A 20,773-nucleotide genomic window follows, 5' to 3' on the forward strand; every position below is an offset into this window, starting at 1 on the left:
ATTGCAGACTATCTTAAAATGGCAAACATTAACATATTTAAGTAAGCAGCTGCGTCAGCTTGTGAATTGCAAAGGAAGAAGTAGATTTTTCCACGCTACCTATAAGAAATTGTACCAATTGGAAGTGCAGATGAAGAAAAACTCAGAATTTTTCAGCTGCCTTCACTAATTTGCGTATGGGAGGGGATAATTCAATTAAAAGAGTTTCATTAAAATATTGAATAAAACATTTTTAGATAATACTACTTTATATAATATTTTTCTGTAATCTCCGGGCACTATTTTGTAAAATGACAACCACTACGTTTGGGAGCGATTGATAACAAATCGCACAACGCAAAATTCAAGTCACCAGAACCTCCCGTCGCTTTGTAACACTGTTGTTATTATTTTGGCTGCATTTAGTGTAACGGTGTGTAAAGATATCGCACACAAACACCTACCGCATTGTAATGTCTGCAAGGATGAGGTTTCTCCACGGCAGACGTGCTCAGTCGTGATCCAGAAACTGGTAGGGTTACTGGTGAATAATGGTAGTAGTCAACAAACTTTAGTGGTGGTTGAAGTGGTCCCTGTCGTTTATGTAAAACACTGAGAAAAAGTGGTATCGAAATGCAGGGATTTATCATTAGTACTGTAATACAATATTAACTTTTAATATAGTGTTTTTTATGTTAACATATCACAGAGCACTTCACCTAAAAACAGTGCTAGTCGGTTCAATGTGCTCAAGTTACAAAGTTACAGAAAATAATTTTTAATATTTTTTCTACTTTCGGGATACCTTATCTACATTTTCAAAGTTTACTTTTGGAAGCATTTACTAAAATAAAAATATTTTAAGAAAATAAACTTGAATGTTTGTAGATTTTAGTATTTTTCTGCTGTTTTTTTAAGACATGAGAATGGGAAGAGATATAATGCAATTCTTTTTTATCAAATAAAATGTATATAGTGTTAGCAAACCACTATATACTGTAGGGACCACTATAAAAGGACAAAAATAATTAATAGCTTTTTTATTATTGTTTGTTGAAAAAAACTAAACATTGCAGGTAGTCGTGGCTTTTGAGTGAGGTATCACATTAGAAAAAAGCAGTTTAAAGATATAATTATTTTTCAACGAAAGGTAAAAAAACTATAAGATCTGGTCACGAAGAAGCAAAATCACATCTGTTTACTGTTTGAGAACCCATGAGTAAAACCTGTATATTTACAGTGCCTAAACAAAGGATGAAGTGCAAAATTATTGATACTGCTCCATTCTTAAGAATCTGGTCAATGGAACTTAATCAGCTACCTATTAATCCATTTTGAAGTGTTCTTTCCTGATGGTTTATTAAAAGTGTAGAAAGACTTTTAAAGGCTGCAGGAGACATGGGTCTTTATGAATTTCCTCAAAACGCCTGCCATACACATCCCAAAACAAGGTCTCTTCTGTGGAGTTTTCATAAGCTCATTGACACTGTGCTGTTGCAGGTACTATCCTTTGGACAAGATGTTAGACTGAGATCCCAGGGCGCTTTTTCAAATGAGTAGGAGTGTCAAACTTGATGTACTGGCTAGATTCTGCTCTGGGCTTGTGAAGTTCCCACTTAATACTACGTCTGATCTGCTGTGCAGTGGGACCTCAGGTGCAGGATGCCTCTGCACCTCAAAAGTTTATGAAAGTAGGTCCCCAATTCTGTGTAAGTACTTTGGGATCAAAAGGACTATATAAATGTGAGGTGTTATTCTTAATTGTACACCCAGCCTTTAAAATCAAAACATCAACCCACCGGATGGCACGAAAAATACATTTCCAAAATATGGATCAATGGCAGTGTTTTGTTCTACACAGAGCTCTTACATTTACACAGCTGAAAGCTACTGGAATTTGAAACTTTCTCTTAGTGCGTACATTTCAGTTTTGATTGAATCAGCCTTCATGGTTAGTATGTTAGTTACTTGACCCCTTGCTCACAGAATGACTGGGTTGACTTTGGTGAACCATAAATAGATCTCAGGTTGTAAATGCACAAAATGGGTTGAAGCCACAACGTGCTCTTTATAAAATATTGGTCATTATCTGTTTCTGTTGCATAAAAACAACTGTATATCCTAGAGACAATATATTATTGTGTAATATTGTAAAAGAGTAACATTAAATAACAGAGATTATACCCTGTTAACGTTCATACAAACTGTTCACATTACATGAGTGGAAGTCATATTAACTTACAATTACTGGCACCACAGAAAAGGCTTGACTAAGTAATAGACTAAAACACATAAAGGTCACAGCAATTTACGCCAAACGAGTGCAGCCCGTGATTTCGTTGTCAAGGGAACCGACGTACGTCACCGGTTGAAAGTTCAAGGTTGAAAGGTCGGGGAGGGCGTGTGTTGTGTTGTGGTTGGGTGTTGGGACGGGGAAGGGTTATTTTGTATCACATTACTAGCGTTTTAGAGTTTGAAACCGTGTGTTTTGTGAGGAATGGACCTGAACATCATCTTGTCAAGTCTCGAGACCGGCAATGAAGAAGAAATCGAAACGCTTTTGCGAGAATTCAACCGAGAGGTAGGAAATTCAGCTCCTGGTTTACAGTTCCCGACGTCAGTTAAAGGACAATTCATGTAACGATGTGCACTCAACACCCATTCTGTAACGCGGCGAAAAAGTAGGAATTTAATCTCCTACACCAACGTCGAACAATTAAGAGTCATTTGACCCTAGTTAACATGGGGAAATCGCTGAAAAGAGCATTATGAGCGCTGTTAGCAGATGCTCGCATACCCAGATGTGAGCTCAGAAGAGCCCTGTCACCTTGCACAGCAGTTTCAGGAACCGATTTCCATCCGCTGACGTTAAATTATAAAGTTTCATTAAATGCACAGGCTCATATGATAAAAGGATATTAATTATTGTCTGTACATTGGACAGACAAGAATCCGAGAAGCGGTTGCAGTCTATGAGAAAGGGCATGGTCAGTATGAAGATTAGCAGCAGAATGCAGCTTGTGTGAGGTATCGATGGTCAAAGAGGACTGTTGCTAAAATGACGGTAATTTATTCTTTAATACCAATAGTGTTTTAAGGTGCAGTATACCTGCAGTATATCTCTCACTTTAATCGAGGTTTCTCGATGCATGGGCTTTTGTGTTAAGGTGCTGATTTACGTGTAATTTTTTTTTTATCTTGAAATTGGAACCACTGTGTTGACCTTAAACAAAGACCTGAACAAGTTGTTTTCCGTTCTGTCTGACCTGGGGAATTTTGTTTCTGAATTTTGTTTGTAATTGAATTATTACAGCTATCTCAGTCGCCAGTTTTTACAGATAAGATAGGATAAGATAACTTTATTGGCCATATACAATTTCTTGCATTAGGAATTCGTCTTTTTTGCATACTCCAGCTTGCTCTCCATTAGACACAGTCAGGGAGAGAAGCTGGGGGTCAGAGCGCAGGGACAGCCATTTATATGGCGTCCCTGGAGCAGGTGGGGTTCAGGGCCTTGCTCAGGGGCCCAACGTAGTAGGATTCCTCTGCTGGCTGCGGGATTTGAACCGGCAACCTTCCAGCCACAGGCGCAGATGTGGTAATGTACTAATCCTAAACTTTTGGTTTATAAAAAATACACCTTATGGTGTATTTTGAAGCAGTCCAAAAAATAGTTGCTATGTGTATTATTGTCTGAAGGAATTAACTAAATACATTTTAAAGGTATTTCTGAAACTGACAGGCTGAAATAACTAAATCTCTTTATTGTTATCCAGACTATAAAGGGACTTTGATTTGTGTATTCGGAATCTAGCTTTGCTTGATACTAACTTCCAGATAAGTTATATAACCTTCCCTGGTTTGTCTATTATGACGTTCCTTTAACCAAATGTGTTTCCACCTCTGGCAAAGTTCAAATTGACTTCTGCAAAAGTGTGCTACCCCTTGTAAGGGACAAGCCTGCTGCATGCTGGAAGGTTTTGGTGACGATACAGGGCTTTCATTCTGTACTCCTGTCTGCCCCTTGTGAGCACTCTAATGTCACTGCCCAGGAGTTTAGTTTGTAGTCTGAAAGTTGAGAAGTCCTTTGTTGAGATAGTGTGAGATACGTGGAATGTGAAAGGTAGGTAAGTAAATTTATTACAAAACCGAACAGCTTCCCAGATAAACATTTACTCTTAAACAAGAAAACTTGTGTTAAGAAAATAGGTGGTACATTTGACACAACAGATGAGTGCTGTATGTCACACAGTTGTAAATGTGATTTCTTCTTGAATAGGGTATGTCTTTTATTAGAGGAAAACCTACCAATAGTAGATGATAATTTTATGTTAGTTTTGATTGTATATAAAAACAAAATTGCTTTTAATGCAATATTGTTATTGGACATTTAACACAGAAATGGGCACATACACACTGTTATTGTGTTTTGGCATGTTTATAATTCTACAAAAGTCTCTGAAAAAAAATTCTACCTGGAATAACATCTTTCTAAGAATCAGATCTGATTTTTCCCCGTTTATTTTTTGTCACAGAACTGCCGCACCTTCACCTTTGATCAAAAAGAGGAGGACAAGAGAAAGGCAAGAGTTTTTATTTGATAAAATTAACATTTTGACACTGTAGATACTTCAGTCCATCCAGAGGACGACAATACAACAATGTACAATGTTGTATTCATGATAATGTTGCACTAGATTAAATATCACTGTTCAGTGACAACATTTTTATTTGTTTGGATAATTCTTTGTTGTCGACTGAGAAATCTGCGGGAGAATGCTGTCCAACAACTTTAACGATGCGCTCTAGTTGATATTTTAGCTCAAAATAGCTTCAGCATGTTTTCCTCACAATGAGCTGCGTAAGCGTGCTTCTTCCAGAAACTGTGTGCGGGACTGGTGCGAGTGCTGGAGAGGGACGGGTCACCCTGCTGCCAGACCGCCTGCCTGGAGGCGCTGCGCATCCTGTCGAGGGACAAGAGGGTCTTGGGGCCGGTGGCGACCCAGGAAGGCATGCTGGTCCTCGCTCGGCGCGGCTGCCTCCGGGAGGCGCCCGACACCCCGCATGATCGGGTGGCGGTGGAGGCCCTGAAGTGCCTCTGCAACGTGGTCTTCAACAGCCAGGAGGCTCAGCAGGTAAGTGCGGACATCCGGCTGGCGGCGGGGCTGTGCGCCCGGCTGAGGATGTTCGCCGCCCACGGGCTGAGCCACGAGGTGTCCCTGTTCTCCCTGCGCCTGCTCTTCCTGCTCTCCGCCCTGAGGACGGACGTGCGAGCCCTCCTGCGGCACGAGCTGAAGGCGGTGGACTTGCTCGTGGAGATCCTGGAGCACACTCTCAGCATCAAGTGGGCGGGAAAATACGAAGCCACCATGGATCCAGACCCCAAACCTTTACCGTTGGAGGAGAATGAACGGGCCATGGAGGCTCTGAAAGCCCTCTTCAACCTCACCTTGTGTGACACCAGGGAAGAGGTAAGCTTTTATCGCCAGGATGAAGTCTTCATTCACTTCGTCTCAGAAACGTCAGACCTGCGCTCCAAACGCCGCTTGTGCTCTTTGCAATGCCCAGCAATCTCAGAGGCCACATTCTGGGTAATTTCTGAAGCACCAGCTTATGGGCACAACAGTTCATCCCAGCAGGGGGAGTGCAGGTCTATGGCGAAAAATTGCTGGTGTTTAACGTTGTTCACAGAGTGTGTACAGTAAACCCTCGCTTTAACGGACTTAGGATTGAAAGGACACAGTCTGCTATAGGGGAACTATAAGACAAACAGGACTTTCCCTGGAGTAATAGGCACAGTGAAATGCTAAAAGGTGTGGATGTCAATGGTACGGTATAAGGGCCATTGGTTGTATCAATAAAGGCAGAATGTATGTTGACGGTTTCCTCATGGGACTTTTCAGGGTTGAGAGGGAATAACAGGTTCTATTGATTGTCCGTTAGTTGTACCATAGACACTGTTCAAGAAAAGAAGTTATCTTTAGAAAGTGAGGAGGAAGCGACTCTGGTTGAAACATGGGAGTAGGTGAATGGCATATGGTGGGTGCTATTTCCTTTCGTGTGCTTTAGCAAATTTTATACAATATACAGTGTTTCTCTTGCATTATATGATATTTATTTATGATAAAAACACAAACAATTGGCATTGCCTATGTTGATTGCAGTTAATAAAACAATGTAAGTCAATATTGAAAGTATATATATATAGAATTTTTTTTTATTTAATATTGTGTTTTCAGGCTGAAATAAAATGTCACTCATGATTTAATGTATATTTGGCAATGACGGATAGCCCCCCTTTCAGTCCGTTAAACCAAGGTTGTGCTGTGTGTCCTCTTTCCCTGTTTTCCTCATCATTTTCGTTTGTTTGTCCTCTCGGCCGACAGACTCATTATTGTTAAGTGTGACTTGTACGAGGGCTTCTACGGGTGAAATGCCGCTGTGTTTTTATGTAGCATGGCATGACCCTTAGTCCCTCCTTGGATGTTCTGGTCTATAGAGGCTCCTTCTCATCTTTCTCACACAAACAACATACACCAACATTAATGATATTCCAGACCCGCATTATGAAAGGGCTTAAGGCTTAAAACCATTCAAAGGCTTTTTAATGTGAATATTTTAATATAGCTTTGATACTATAGGTCATTGAGTATATGGACCAGTGCTCCCATTCTTTTATTTCCGGCAAAGGCCAAGTTCGTTCCCGACTACACAGATGTGTTCGGTTTTCATATTTTATCTTGTGTTTAACGATTAAGTGAAAGGGACCATAATATCTGCTACTGAGTAAAATAAAAAATAATTTCAGCATTCCATGGTGTGAGGATTAGAGCAGATCAGAAAATATTAATTAGGATGATTAATTGAAATGCTCACATCAGATCATCAGGTGAATTTGCTTCTTTCTGCATCTTTTCTTGAGAGCATAGTATCTTGGCCACAGGATCATTGACTCTGGACTAGGATCTGGAATATTGATCCTCATCTTTTTAGCACCTTGATGACACTGACAGATGTATAAAAGCAGATTTGCAGCAGGGGCTGAATGAGAGGTTTGAAGATGTTATTGATTGAATAAAGTAAGGGCCTATGTGAACCATGGGAACCTGGGAGGTTACGTGGGGTGATTGAATCAGAAACACTTAATTACAGAGGTCAATGTATATTTGCTGATCTCACTACAGAAGTGTTTTCCAGCTCTGGTCCTGGAGACCCACTGCGTTTGCTGGTTTTCATTCCAGCTGAGCTTCAAACCACCAGTGCTAATTGATGCCTTTTATTGATCTGTTTGCTTGTTTGTTATCTGTTTGTTTCTGCACTTGGCCTTGCTTTCAAAAATACCTGACTTAAGATGTTCTTTCAGCGTACAGAACTTTACTCAGTCTCTCCCTAACTTGCTTTTAAGAGTTTGCTCTGTCCGTTCAGATTAAACTCTTTAATAGGTGATCAACTAACGATGAACACAGCTGGGAATGACAAAAAGACGTTTTTTTCCCTTCTCCAGACTGTGGTTGGTTACAGTTCCAGTATCACACCTGAATGTGGGCATCAGGACAGGGTTGATTCCAATTACAAATCCCATTCACCTGCTAAAAATGTGTCATAAATCTGTGAAGCCATGCTTGTGATTAAGAACTTTGAGCAAATACCAGAAGAGCCAGTGTTCCTCCTAGGGTTAGGAACAATGTGTTAACTAATAATTAGGTGTGAAATGTTAGTGTTAATTAATATTTTCACTAAAAAGTGATTATACCTGGGATAATTTTATGGATGTAGATCCATAATACTCCGTAAAGCTTATCATCTTGATATTACTGACTAACACAAGATAATGTATGTCTCAGTTTGTCTTTTTCTTCTCATGTGAAGATGTTTCACCTACAATGCGTGTGTCGTAATGAGGTAGTTCTTCTCAGAATACTAATGTCGTTGTTCATTGTAATTGCAGTAGTAGGTGATAAGGGGTGTATGACGGTGAAACAGACAGCTTTCCACACAGTCACCACTCTGACATCCCAGCTGTGCTGCCCAGCATTACCCCGCTTTGTGCGTGATGCCCGGATCACATTGTTGTACATCCTTCATTTGATAGGACGGTGCCCACCAGCTTCGCCTCATCACTGCCATCATGCGCCATCTTTTGATGATTAAGACTCAGACAGAGGACAAAACAGAGGAAGCGCACAGGTTAGCATACTTTTACTGACATACAGTTTCAGAACATGGCCTTCACTGTGCATGCGGCTACAGCATGATGGGGTATCTACTAGTATGTGAAGTACATGTCTAGGGCTTGAAGGTCAATCAGGCCTGAATAGTTTAAGGAGCAATCTAATCAGAATGAATGCAGCAAGCTATACAGTATGATTAACTGCAGGTTGTCATGACTTCTTGAGTTGCATTACAGAATGAATTTCAGGTTTGCTAGAAAGTGTGGGTAAGTAACATCAGTTAATAGTAAAGATGTGTGTTTCATAAATTCATAACCTTCATAGTAAAGTAATCTTATTTCTGTCCCTGTCATGTTATAGTCAGGTAGATTTCATGTTCCAGTAAATTTGACCTTTAACCGTTGTGTTGTTGTTGAATGAATGGGAAGTTTTTAATGTAGAGGTGAAATGGAGCCTGCTCTAAAGGAACATAAGAAATGCTGCACACAAGAGAATGCTGTTTGGCTCATCTACATGACTGGTACTTAGAAAAAGAAAGATAACTATGAGTTTTGGCCAGTGTAGCCTCTCTTTTTTTTAATGCCTCCCATGTTCTCATTGTTCAAATTTGAATAGAAGTTAGCACTTTAAATCCATACTGAACAACAAAAGAAACTTTTCACTTTGTATTTGTTTATCTTCAGAAAACGTTTATGGATTTTAAGTATTGATTTACATAAATGTTTTTGGCATCATTTTGGATTAATTTGCTCTTCATGGCTGGAATACATGCAAGTGACTCTCACTGTTCCATAACCACTAAGTCACTCCTTAGCAAAGGATTAGATTCGGCACTAGTAGTGAGGTGATTGAACTTACTTACTTATTGACAAGCCTGATGAAAATTAGAGCCAGTATGCCCTTGTTATGAGTCCAATGCTTCCATGACAGTGGTATATTGGAGGCTAGACATCTGAACTAATGCCAGTGATAAGCCGCAATCTGGGGTAGCATGGGTCACCTCACCAGGATCAATGGGGAGTCCAAGTGAGATGAGTGATGGCAGCTGGACGGCCCTGCAGACTGATCCCAACGTGACGTTGTTCCAGGAGGACAACACCCATCCTCATGTTGTTTGTGTCGCAGTGGCTTTTATGCAAGATGGGCATATGACAGCTATGCCGTGGATGCCCCAGTTGCCAGATGTGAGCCCTGTTGAACATTTATGAGATACGTGAAGCATCTAGGGCTGGAGACAAGTGAACAGGCACTTTCCAGCCCAAGCTCTATAGGAAGAAATTTCAATAATACAGTTTATGAATTTGTTGAGTTTACGTGTGATATTTCTATTGATGCACAAATGCTTTATAAGTGTCTGAGATTAAACTGTATCACTTTAGTGCTTGTCCGCAGTATTTTGTAGTTACACATTGTAAAGCATTCCACTGTTTCTAAATAATAGAAACAAAAGTAAAAGTTTCTACCAAAGATAAATATAATGCATGTGGAGAATTCAAAAATACCTTTGAGCTGTAACAATGTCCATCACCTACCATATACCTGGCACAGGATTTATACAAGAGAAACCTTGTAAATCGGTTATGAGGATCCTGTCACTGGCTTTAGATACAAATTGTGCTTTGCTGTGGCTTTGAATTGAACCATGGCCCTGTTGTGAGTAAGCAAATGAGCTTGTTCGCCAAGATTTTCCAGGAGTGACTTTGCCTCGCTGTGCCAAAGGTCCTGTATCCACTGCCTCTGCATCGCAAAGGGTTTCTGTGCCAAGAATGGGCTGCAGCTCCACTGACAGGAATTCCTGCTTATCTGTTCAGCACACAAGTGTGCTGCTGCCTTGCACAAGGAAATCAAGAAAACGTAAGGAAATCTTACACCATGAATCTTACTACAGTAGCCAGTTGGTTGCCGCACTTTATGTAAATTTGTGCATTATGTAATGGTGCCTAAGATTTAACATCCACTAATTGAAAAAACGTTAAACTGCAAAAATTAACATTGCTGTTTAAAAAAAGTCTGTGCAAAAGCTTTAATGATAGTCCGTCAAAGCCCTTTCAATCTGTGAGGAAATCGGTGTAACCAAAAAACTGTTCATAGCAAATGATGTATTTCTCAAATTTAAAAGAAAGTTTTGTCCTATTATTGCATTACAAAGATTGCCTTTAGCATACATTTAAATGTTTTGAAATCCACATAATTGGCATGCCAGAATTTTAGTCATATTATGACATAATAAAAAACCAATATTACACACGTGTGTCTGCTGTTCCCATTATATTTTACACTAATGGGCAAATGAACTGATTAACTGTTTTTTTCTGAAATTCAGCAAAGGTAATTTTGAACAAATCAGAGCTTGTCTTAGTTTGATCTGCTAGTGTGTGCCTAAAAGGCTTTGCGTTTCCCTGATTCAGCATATGGGCTGGAGTCTGAGAGCCAAGAGGAAGGGTGTCATCTGCAGATGATTAATGATATCTTCAGCAAGGATAAATGGGCCCTGATGTATTCTGTATCCTCACCCCCTGTGGAATGCAGGCTAATTCCATTGTGTAAACCTGGCTATAGTCTCGGTCTCTTTGGTAGCTGAAGAATTTCCTACTCTCTTCCGGCACAAATAGAACTGTCAAAGGGGAGACACAGATCAGTAGGCTAAACCCCCTCTACTGAAAGACATAACTCAAACACAGTGATCCAGAAAATTCATTTTGGAGTTTTTTTTTTAATTTGAGACTTTGGTTTCCATATTTATAAAAAGCCTTTAAATTGCAAAGGTCAAATGTCAAAATAACGTTTTTTTTATTCCAATCCACATGCCCTTTTCATTTCTGTTACAAATTTATGATGGAATTGATTAATCATGAGATTGACAGAGCTATAATGTTTAAACCCTATTTTTTGTGGTCTGAAAAAAAACTGACTGTTAAAAGTGTTTGGGTGTATTTTGGGTACAAGGTGTTGCTTTAATTCAGTTCTTTTTTTAAATGCTGTTCTTTTTAAAATCTTGAAATCTGTTGTCCACCCATCTCATCTGAAGTTGCCTGGTATTTAGTGACCTGGCTCTGCAGCTGTGGACCCTAGTACCATAATCAGTGGAAGTGTGTGGACATGGTTCTCCTGTTCCAGAGGCATTGCAAGCTTGTTGGTTGCCTGTGTGGGTCCCAGGAGATGCCGTCGTACTGCAAGCCAAGAGAAACCTAGTAACAGCCGGCTAATTATATGACTGAGCCTCACAGATGAAACAACAACCAAATAAACCAATAAAACTCCACCCCACATGTGGAGCATGCCGGAGGCCGTATTATGGTGTTTTAGAGAAAGAACCTATAAAATCTCAGTTATCATAAAGAATACATTTTTTTACATTACAATTGAATTAATTAAGAAGTAATGGCACACAAAACAATAGAAGCACACTAGACACTAGACACTAGACACTAGACACTAGACACTAGACACTAGACACTAGACACTAGACACTAGACATCTGTAAGAAAAAGTAATATGTAAGCAAGTAATAGTAAATATTGTCTCAAATACTGAACTGTCATTGGTGAAAGGTGGATTGGACAGTGACATCAAAGCAATGACAGAAAACAAGAATCTGTCCTTGATGCGTCACGTGGAAGAGGCTGTGTGCAACAGAGGTCTACTCAGTGATTCAAGTCACGTGGTGTCTGGTTTGATTTGAACTATTTGGACCATTGGGTTCAATTGGGGTTTGCATGTTCTCTAGTGCTCCAGGTTTCTCTCACATAGGAAAGACAGTCCAGCTAGATTAATTGTCCAAATCTGTCTTTTCACCGTGTGCTTGTTGGTGTGTGCCTTGGGATCACATCTGTGGCTGCAGTCCAACCATGTGACCTTTGTTTCCATCATAGGCCCCACTTTGTCATGACATTTCCCAGGAGTAAACAGTTTTGTGGTGCTGGATGAGTATAACTTTATTATCCTTTATTGCCAACAGAGCTCTGTGTTATAAAGGTACCTAATAGGCCCACACATTAACGTGTAGAGCAGGTCGGAATGTAGTATGTTTTTAGTTTAATAGTTGAGTCTTGATACCTTGCATTTCTGTCTTTTTTTTTTAGTCATGCCATTAATCTGCTGAGCAACATTCCTGTCTCCTGCTTGGATGTGCTGATCAATGTGCAAAGCCAGGGAGGACTGGAGGAGTACAATGGAAAGAACATGGATGTGATCCAGGTTTTATTAGACTTTATGGAAAAGCGGATAGACAAGGTACAGTAAGTCACTAAAAACAATTCCATACTTTTCTTAGAACTGGATCTAATGATCACTACATCTAAAGTGCTTTTATGTAGTTGAACTGTTTTTTCATGTTTTGTAACTTCATCCATCTTTGTTGTACAATAACGTGGAATATAGCTTTAGAATATCACTGCCAACATTCCTTTGCTCGTCCTGTTTCTGAGTAAACTAGAAAACATAGTGGCTGATGCCTTTCCAGGCTTTATAGGTTGTCCCTCAAGTAATTCATTGATTAGTAAACATAACCTTTACACAGCAATTCTTAGACTGTTGACACTAAACAGAAACTTTAAGAGTTTATGAAATCACATCCTAGAAATCCTATTTTAGGATTTTTATTTTATTATTCACTGAACCTTCATTTTTAGCTCACAGGTGATGCTCAATACGTAGCAATTGATATAATTAAAAATGCATGTTGATCAGACTTTAAAAACAGATTTTCGAATATTCAGGGGCAGCTTTATAAAACTCAGCTATTACTTGTACTTGTATATTTATACTGGATTGAGCTGACTGAGCAATGTTGTTAAATGTAGATTGTATCATGGTGTTGCTATATTGCATAAGTGTCATATGGTATATGTTATGAGCTCTTGATGTGTGAGACAAATTCCCTTACGGGGAATAAAGGTTAATTAATCAATTTATCATTTATATTTAAGTATGTCAATACTTGTTGCTTTCTCCAATTAGGGCTCAAACTACAAAGAAGGACTAACTCCAGTTCTGAGTCTTTTGACAGAGAGCTCCAGGCACCACAGAGAGATTAGGAAATATATTAAATCCCAGGTAAGGTTTTTTCTGCCTGAATCCCCCCTTATTTTCTTGGCAAGCCCATTCACTGAAATCACTTGAAACTTGATAGATGACTTTTGATTATTACTTGTATAGATAAAAGACACATTAATCTGTGTGCCAGAGAAGGGCACTTTAATTTGTGTTCATTTCTGAAATTATTCAGTATTTTAACTGTCACCGATATGACAGGTAGCACTTGGGCCAGACTGGTGTCTCTAAGTGTTGTGTGTATGCAGGCACCCTGCCGTGTCCTCCTGTTCTACACAAGGTGTAAGACAGCTCTGTAGATTCCAGTCAACAGGCCTGACCAAGAATAAGCAACTTCTGATACCAAAAGATGGATTTACTGTCATATGTTATAATCTAAGAAGGAATAGAATAGAGAGAAATGTTTGTCTATTTTAATTATATTATCCTCTAGTGCACTGTCTAGAAGTAAGTGTTAATAGACATTTTAATTATACGAGATGCATTTTTGTGTAATGTACACACGCACAACACCTGAAATATTTCTGCAGATATTTTTTCTTGTTTTCTCCTCCTTGCCACAAATCCTCAGGTTCTACCTCCTTTGAAAGATGTTAAGAACCGTCCCGAAGTAGGAACTACTGTGCGGAACAAATTAGTGCGACTTATGACGCATGTTGATACTGGAGTGAAGCAGAGTGCCGCAGAATTCCTGTTTGTACTCTGCAAAGAAAGTGGTGGGTCCTTGTGCATGTGTGTCTTGTGAGATAACTGTAGCAGTCTGTATTGTGGACTCATTTTTCATATTTGATTTTTTTCTACTCAAAATGAAAGGAACAAAGCTTTTTTTTTGCAGTGAGGATGGAAGAAATCGAAAAGCAATCAAAATTAGAGAGCTAGGTGTTCATGCTGACAAACCAATTTAATCTTTTAGTCAATGTGGGGAAGGCCAACAAAATGTTTGTATATTATATATTGTTATTTTGTAGTGTATTGTTGAAAACATTCATAAAAAAAACAGCACACTTCTCTGTTGAACAGAAGACTACCAGGAAATTTGATCGCATGTATTCAAAATCCACAAATACATAGGCAGTTAACCCAGTGGATCTCTTTAGAATGAAGAGGGAAACATGCACCAGACGACACAACATGGAAGTGCTTTTGAACTGATTTACCTGAAGGATTGTGGGATTTTGATAAAAAAAACTTCCCAGTCATGTCGTTGAAGCCAATACCCTGGTTTCTTTCACAAAACAGCCTGTAGATGGGCAGAATTCCTTCTCTTGTTTGTTGCCTTAAAATGACATGTTGGTACAAGCCAGCTTATCTGCATCATGGCATTCGCATACTCAAGAACAGTAATGCGGAAATGACAATACAGCCATGGAGCAAAACAGAAATTCACCCTGTAGAAGTGTTTGATATTTAGAAGGACAAATAAAATGTTTGTCATGAAGAAGAATGCTGAGGTGACATCATGAAAGTCGCCCAGACGTGCCTCAGATACGAGCAGCACTGATCGTTCCTGAGCCGGCGGGATGTTCTCAGGGGTTTGTGTTGTTTCAGTTGACAACCTGCTGAAGTACACTGGATACGGCAACGCGGCGGGGCTGCTAGCTGCCAGGGGGCTGCTGGCTGGAGGCAGAGGGGAGGGCCAGTACTCTGACGAGGAAGACTCTGATACCGAGGAGTATAAATCCGCCAAGCCTTTGTAAGAACGTGCTTTAACATACACCATGTGCATTAGACTCGTTACTGCAGGGGATCCTTCAAGTTGCTTACATAATCATTTCCTTTTTTATAACATTTTCCATCCCTAACAATCCCCGATCAACTTTTAAGTTGTGGCTGAGGGTCTTTGGAAAACGAGGAAGAGGAGGTTTAGGTGAACGAAGGGCTTGCATTTTGTGTTTTAATTTGCACATTGCGATGCATTGCAGCAGTGTTGCAATAGCAGCTCTGATGTTTCTGATGGATAATGAGATTCAACTAAGCAAATTAACCCTTTAGATTAAAAGGCAGAGGTTTTTCCAGTACCATTTTGAACCTGCTACATGAAAAATGTTATACAAATGAAAGGAAGTCTAGTACAGCAGTTTGCGGGCTACAAAAATAGAAATGGCCAAAAGGGAGTTTGGCCATTGATTAGTGATTAAAAGAAAATATAACATATTGTTACAAAGGTAACACTAGCATTAATATTCTGTTTATTTTTTTTACATAATTGTGTATTAAGAAAACGTGTTTTTATTTTTTCATTACAATTTCTTACAGTATCAATCCTATCACTGGACATGTTGAAGAGCCAATGCCAAATCCGATTGAAGAAATGACTGAAGAACAGAAAGAATATGAAGCCCAAAAACTGGTTAACATGTTTGACAAGCTCTCCAGGTATAGTATGATGCTTTATTAAGACTATAAGGAAGATTACAGATGAGGAGAATCTTGTTTACTAGGTTTTGATATGGGCACAACATTTATATTGTAACATCTGGAGCAGTGGTGGCCAGCCACTGGTAGATTATGGGTCACTCTTAAATCATTCATTATTAAACCGATTAGCTTACCAAAATGATCAAGCTCACATGTGTTTTAAGTCTTTAAGTTAAGAATGGTCAGGTGTGACCCTTGTGAGTTGTAGAGTGTAGGAATTTTTATATCCAGTGATCGTTTTACTTGTTAATTGGGCAAATCAAATGGCTTTTGTGGCGAGTACAAAATTGTTAATAACTGTTTTTTGAGGGGTGGCCTATTAATTTCGCTGGGCCGATTAAGGGCTCTCAAGGGCAACTTTGGACTATAGCTTATATTATACAAGTGTACTTGATATTTTTCATCCTGTTCAAAGTGACATACCTTCCAACACACAGCTGGTTGTGTCTGCCAACAGGAACAGTAAAAGCAGTGTGTATTCCATGTTGTCGTTATTTACAGAACCTCACCGCTGAATTATCATTTAAAAAAAAAAACTCTTCAGATTTTTCTGATCTCTGCCCGTTTTACGTTACCTAATATTGTTTTTCAAGATACTTATTTATATTAAACAGTATAATGTAATCAGCTTACTCTGTTGCCCAGTACTTTATGTATTGTAAAACACCACAAACACAAACTAAGTAATTTACAGAAACAGTATAAACCAAATATAAAGGATTTTCTTGACCCCCCCAACTTCCAGCATTATATAATGGTTTCCCTTTGCTATTCGTCCCTTTTTTAAAAGCAAACACATACTTGTGTTTGCTAACCTTATGGAAGAAACCAAGCAAAATCATTGTGAATGCGTGTACAGCTGATTAGGTAAGGTTTAATTGAGGGTGAGATGAGTGTGTTCCTTGCCAACCTGTTCATTAAACCAGGAATCCACGTCTCTATCAGCCTGCTCCAATTATTGCGGCCGGAGTATTATAACGCATTGAACAAAAGTCAATGAAACGAGTAAGCAAAAGAACCCACCAGCACACCGGCTGCTCTCATTAAAAATACAGCATTAATTATCGGGTAATTGGTACACACAGTGGGTGCATTTCTTTTCTTTTTTTTCCCTATATCTTTACCTCCCCCCACACACATCCCTTTTTTCTTTTATTGAAGTGTGAAACAAAACAATGGTGGATGAAAGGACGAGAATTTATTACCGCTACTCAATTAGAGTGAGGTGAATGAATCTTGAGCAGAACAAGCGGCCAGCGATTGCAGAATCTCTTCCTCTGACCATTATTCGGTCCGGCTGCCGTAATGAACAGCACGTGTCGGTGTAGGGCCCGCCGTCAGCAGCGCGGGACAGAACCAGATTCCTTGATAATAAGAGAAGGGTTTTTTTCTTTTGTTTGGAGTAGTCATCAAGCTAAATGACAGTCTGCAGATGAATCGTGCATAGTGTGTTCTCTAGAAACTCTTGGGAGACCTGCAAGTACAGACAGGAATGCACTTTACCAACTGCTTAATTGTGACTCCTTCCCTGCTGAGGGCCCTTCAGCAGAATGCCTTGTTTGTAATGGGATAATTTCTAATACAAATTGGTAAGGGGTGTTGTGTTTGATGTCAGTGTGCAAAACAAATACAAATATATACAGCTGGTTGCCTAAATCACGGGAGTTTTACTAATTGGTTATGCTCAGCCACCTTAACAGGCCCATGAGTTTATTGCTTATAGTAATTACAGCAAGCTGTGTGCGTGACATAACTCGTATAAAAAAAATTCTATCCAAGGTGTCGCTTAAATATGTTTTATGAAAAAATTACCTGCCAAGATTTTTTTCCTTGAATTAGTATTCGTGCCCCCGGAAAGTTTCTACATTTAGTTGTGGTCTGAACCTGCACTCATGACACTTCAAAACAGGACCTCTACATTCAGAATCTCTCTTCTCAGTAACCTTATCCCAATAGAAAAGCTGGCCTGTATGAGAAAGAAAAGAGCCCTTGCTGAAAAAGACTCAACTTAAATCCTGTTTGAGATATAATTTGGCAGAGGTTCTTTTGTGGTAGGAAGAGACAAAAAGTAATTTTTGAAAGCATGTTTTAAGTCGAATAGAACACATCACCCAGTCAACACCATCCATAACGTCATGATTGGTGGTGATTGGATCATGCTATGGGGATTCTTCTCATCAGCAGGCACAGGGAAGATCTTAAAGACAGAGATGAAAATGGATGGTATTAAATACAGGCAGATCGTGTAGATTCAACATGACCTGCTTAAATCAGCCAAGAACCCAAAACTGGGTCAGAAATCTCAGTTTTTGCAGATGCGAGACCAGAGCCACACTGAAATGGGCAGACAAAAGAGTCGGAGTTCTTCAGTGATCCAGTCAAGGTTCTGCCTCAAATTCAATTGAGCATTTATGGTGAGACTTTAAGACTGTAATCCATCAACGACCCCCAAGATTTTTGTTAGAATTGGAGGAATTTTGTTGGGAAGAATGAACAAAATTACACCATCCCACTGTGCAAAGCTGGTCTAGACCTGTACAAAAAGATTCATAGCAGTATCGCCTGACCAAGGTCTTCCACCAAGTACTAACTTGGACCAGGAATATTTGTGTAGCTTTATCTTCTTAGCAGGTTTTGCTCACATTCAGCTGCCTTCATATGTAACAATGTCCAGTTTGAACATCATGGTTTTGAATACAAAAATGTAATTTGAAAAAAATACCTTGCATGTAATTCATGAAAATGTGATATTATTGGTAGGATATGGGTAAGTTTGCCAAGGCACTTGTCAACAACACTGAGATTTTTCCATATGTCTTTGGTCTGTTAATTGTAATGTGTTCGGGATGAGCTTCATTTCCCTTTAAAATGTTCTGATTTTAAAGAAAGTGAATCGTGCGTAATTATGATTTTAAGCTGTCAGATAATGAATGCCCATGTGGTTTAAAACCTTTGATTGGATAATTCACTGATTAATCACCTTTAGATGAGCCACTGGCTGGCAGAGCAGATATAATTGGATTATCCTTTGAGGGGCAGCGAGAGCTTTGAAGAGATTAAAATGACCAATGATCCTGTAATTAAACTGCTGTGAACAATAGTAACGGTAGGGGTAAGGACAGCAGGCTTGAAGTGAATCTGCCAGTCCAGAAGCACTGCTAAAGCGGATGTAGAAAAGGTGTCTTTCACAGAATAATTGGTTTCTTTAGATGAAAAACCAGAATACATTACCCAGTGTGGAATGGAGCACAAGGGCAGGTGGACACACAACGGTGAATTGATTGAGCACAGAGTGGAAAAACAAATAAAAACACCATTATGTAAAACAAGAGGTCTGCATCCTTTCCAGGATTCAAAAAGGGTTTGACTTTCTTTCACAGGCCGTATTAATTGGCTTTGAACATCTTCAGCCTTTGTTGGTCTGAGCTTTCGCTTTCATTTTTATTGTAACCTGTCCATTTGTGTTTCTGTTTAGTTGTTTTCTGTAGTTCGTTCAGTGATTTGGTTTGAAAAAGATAACAAAGAGACCTGACAGGGTGATTTTGCTTGCATTTGATAATGCAGTGCATTGCTTTCATGTTTCTCTCTCTTCATTCTCCCCTTTCACCTGCAGACAGCAGATCATTAGGCCGATGGGAGTGAGACGGGATGGCACATTGGCTCCGCTGGCGGAAGCTGTACAGCAGTGCAGTGCGGACAGCTGCAGCTCGGATTCAGACTAGCACGCCCCCTGCTCCACTGGCCAGCCTGGCTTAGGACCAGGTATCTTCAGCACGACAGCAAGAGCCTGCAGCAGCTTGCAGGCTACGAACCTGCCAGCAGCTTTTCTTCTGACAGGTCTGCTGCCCGTGGTGAAGTGTTAAAAACAAAGATTGAAAAAAATCCTACAGGGGAATCCAGGTCAGATATCTTTACTTCTTTCTGATGCTGGACCGATACTCGGCTGGAGGACACACAGGTGTTTAAAACGCTCTGAAGAAGCAGTACAGATTTTGAAATAAAACATCGGGGTCTTTGGAAGAGAAAGCTTTGCTGGGATTAATTGTTACCTTTGTTTAAATTATTTTGCTGGTAACATTTTCTTTGTTGACATATACTATAGGTACAACAAGAAATTTAGCTGACCCTCCCATCAGTATAAGAGCAAATATTAAAAGGACAAACAACATTTAAACTCCATGTTCCCAAAGGAAATTACATCATTTAACAATTATTAATATAATTTATTGTATACAATTAATATTATATCACAGTTATATGCATCAAGTGACCAAGTATGATGCTGTTCTTAAATCCACCTCTAATGACCAGTACTTTTAAGATTTGTACAGTGTCAGAGCCTATAGGATTGTCCACCTTTCATATTATTGTATTTTCTGATCTTATGTGTGCTCCAGGGTGCTTTATTTCATGTTTTAGTTACACCCCTGCTGCTCTGCTAAGATCTGGTACCATGTACTGCTTGAATACATATTTTCAATTAATACAGAAGGGTCACGGGTTTTCTTTGTGTTGCCAGGGGTTTTTCTTGTTGCATGAGATGATCCATAAATGTTTTTCTTTTTCCTTTTTAAAATTTTGTACTTCTCTGTATAAAAATGTTTGCCTGTTGCTTCAAAAGATGTTTTTTTACAAAAAAATATTGTACAGAAATTGAATATGCTGCAATTAATATATACCGTAAGCCTGTACAATTCAAATTCAACCTTTTCTCTTGAATTGTTTTTTTGTTTTCGACTACTCTACTGCACTTCCATATACAGTCAGTTCTCTTCCTATAAAGATATTTTGTCATAAAATCAAGGCGCTTGTCTTGAATTAATCAAAAAGCAAGTATTAAATATGTGTGCCTTTATAACGCTTATAAATGTAGTGGTAAATTGTTGTGCAAATAAAAACTGGACTGATTTGCTGGATTAAACAGTACACTGAACACGGAGGGATAAATTACTTTGTGCATGTTTGTAATTTGAATAGATAAGTTAATCAATAAGATTTGATTTTAGTGATGACGATTGCTTAACCTGCTGATGTTTCACAAGGAACAGTGGCTGAGGTGATGTTGGCATGACAGTCTGATAGAAAGACATCATCAGCTAAGGGCCGGCCTGGAAGAGAGCACATACTTCTCAGCCATGATGTCTGCTTGTTGG

At 39.3% G+C, this 20,773-nt stretch overlaps 1 protein-coding gene across 1 annotated transcript; it reads left to right on the forward strand.

Annotated features, from left to right (window-relative positions):
- Nucleotides 1-2,350: 2,350 nt before the first annotated feature.
- On the forward strand, nt 2,351-20,567 carry ric8b (RIC8 guanine nucleotide exchange factor B). Its single transcript, XM_088923192.1, has 10 exons — nt 2,351-2,560; nt 4,515-4,562; nt 4,860-5,450; nt 8,072-8,166; nt 12,233-12,383; nt 13,110-13,205; nt 13,774-13,918; nt 14,751-14,895; nt 15,459-15,578; nt 19,234-20,567. The coding sequence occupies exons 1-10, from the start codon at nt 2,477-2,479 to the stop codon at nt 19,340-19,342; spliced, it is 1,584 nt and encodes a 527-aa protein (XP_088779318.1). The 5' UTR covers nt 2,351-2,476; the 3' UTR covers nt 19,343-20,567.
- Nucleotides 20,568-20,773: the final 206 nt, after the last annotated feature.

This window comes from Atractosteus spatula, chromosome 8 (assembly GCF_055471065.1).
Source record: "Atractosteus spatula isolate fAtrSpa1 chromosome 8, fAtrSpa1.hap1, whole genome shotgun sequence".
Classification (NCBI taxonomy): Eukaryota; Metazoa; Chordata; class Actinopteri; order Semionotiformes; family Lepisosteidae; genus Atractosteus; species Atractosteus spatula.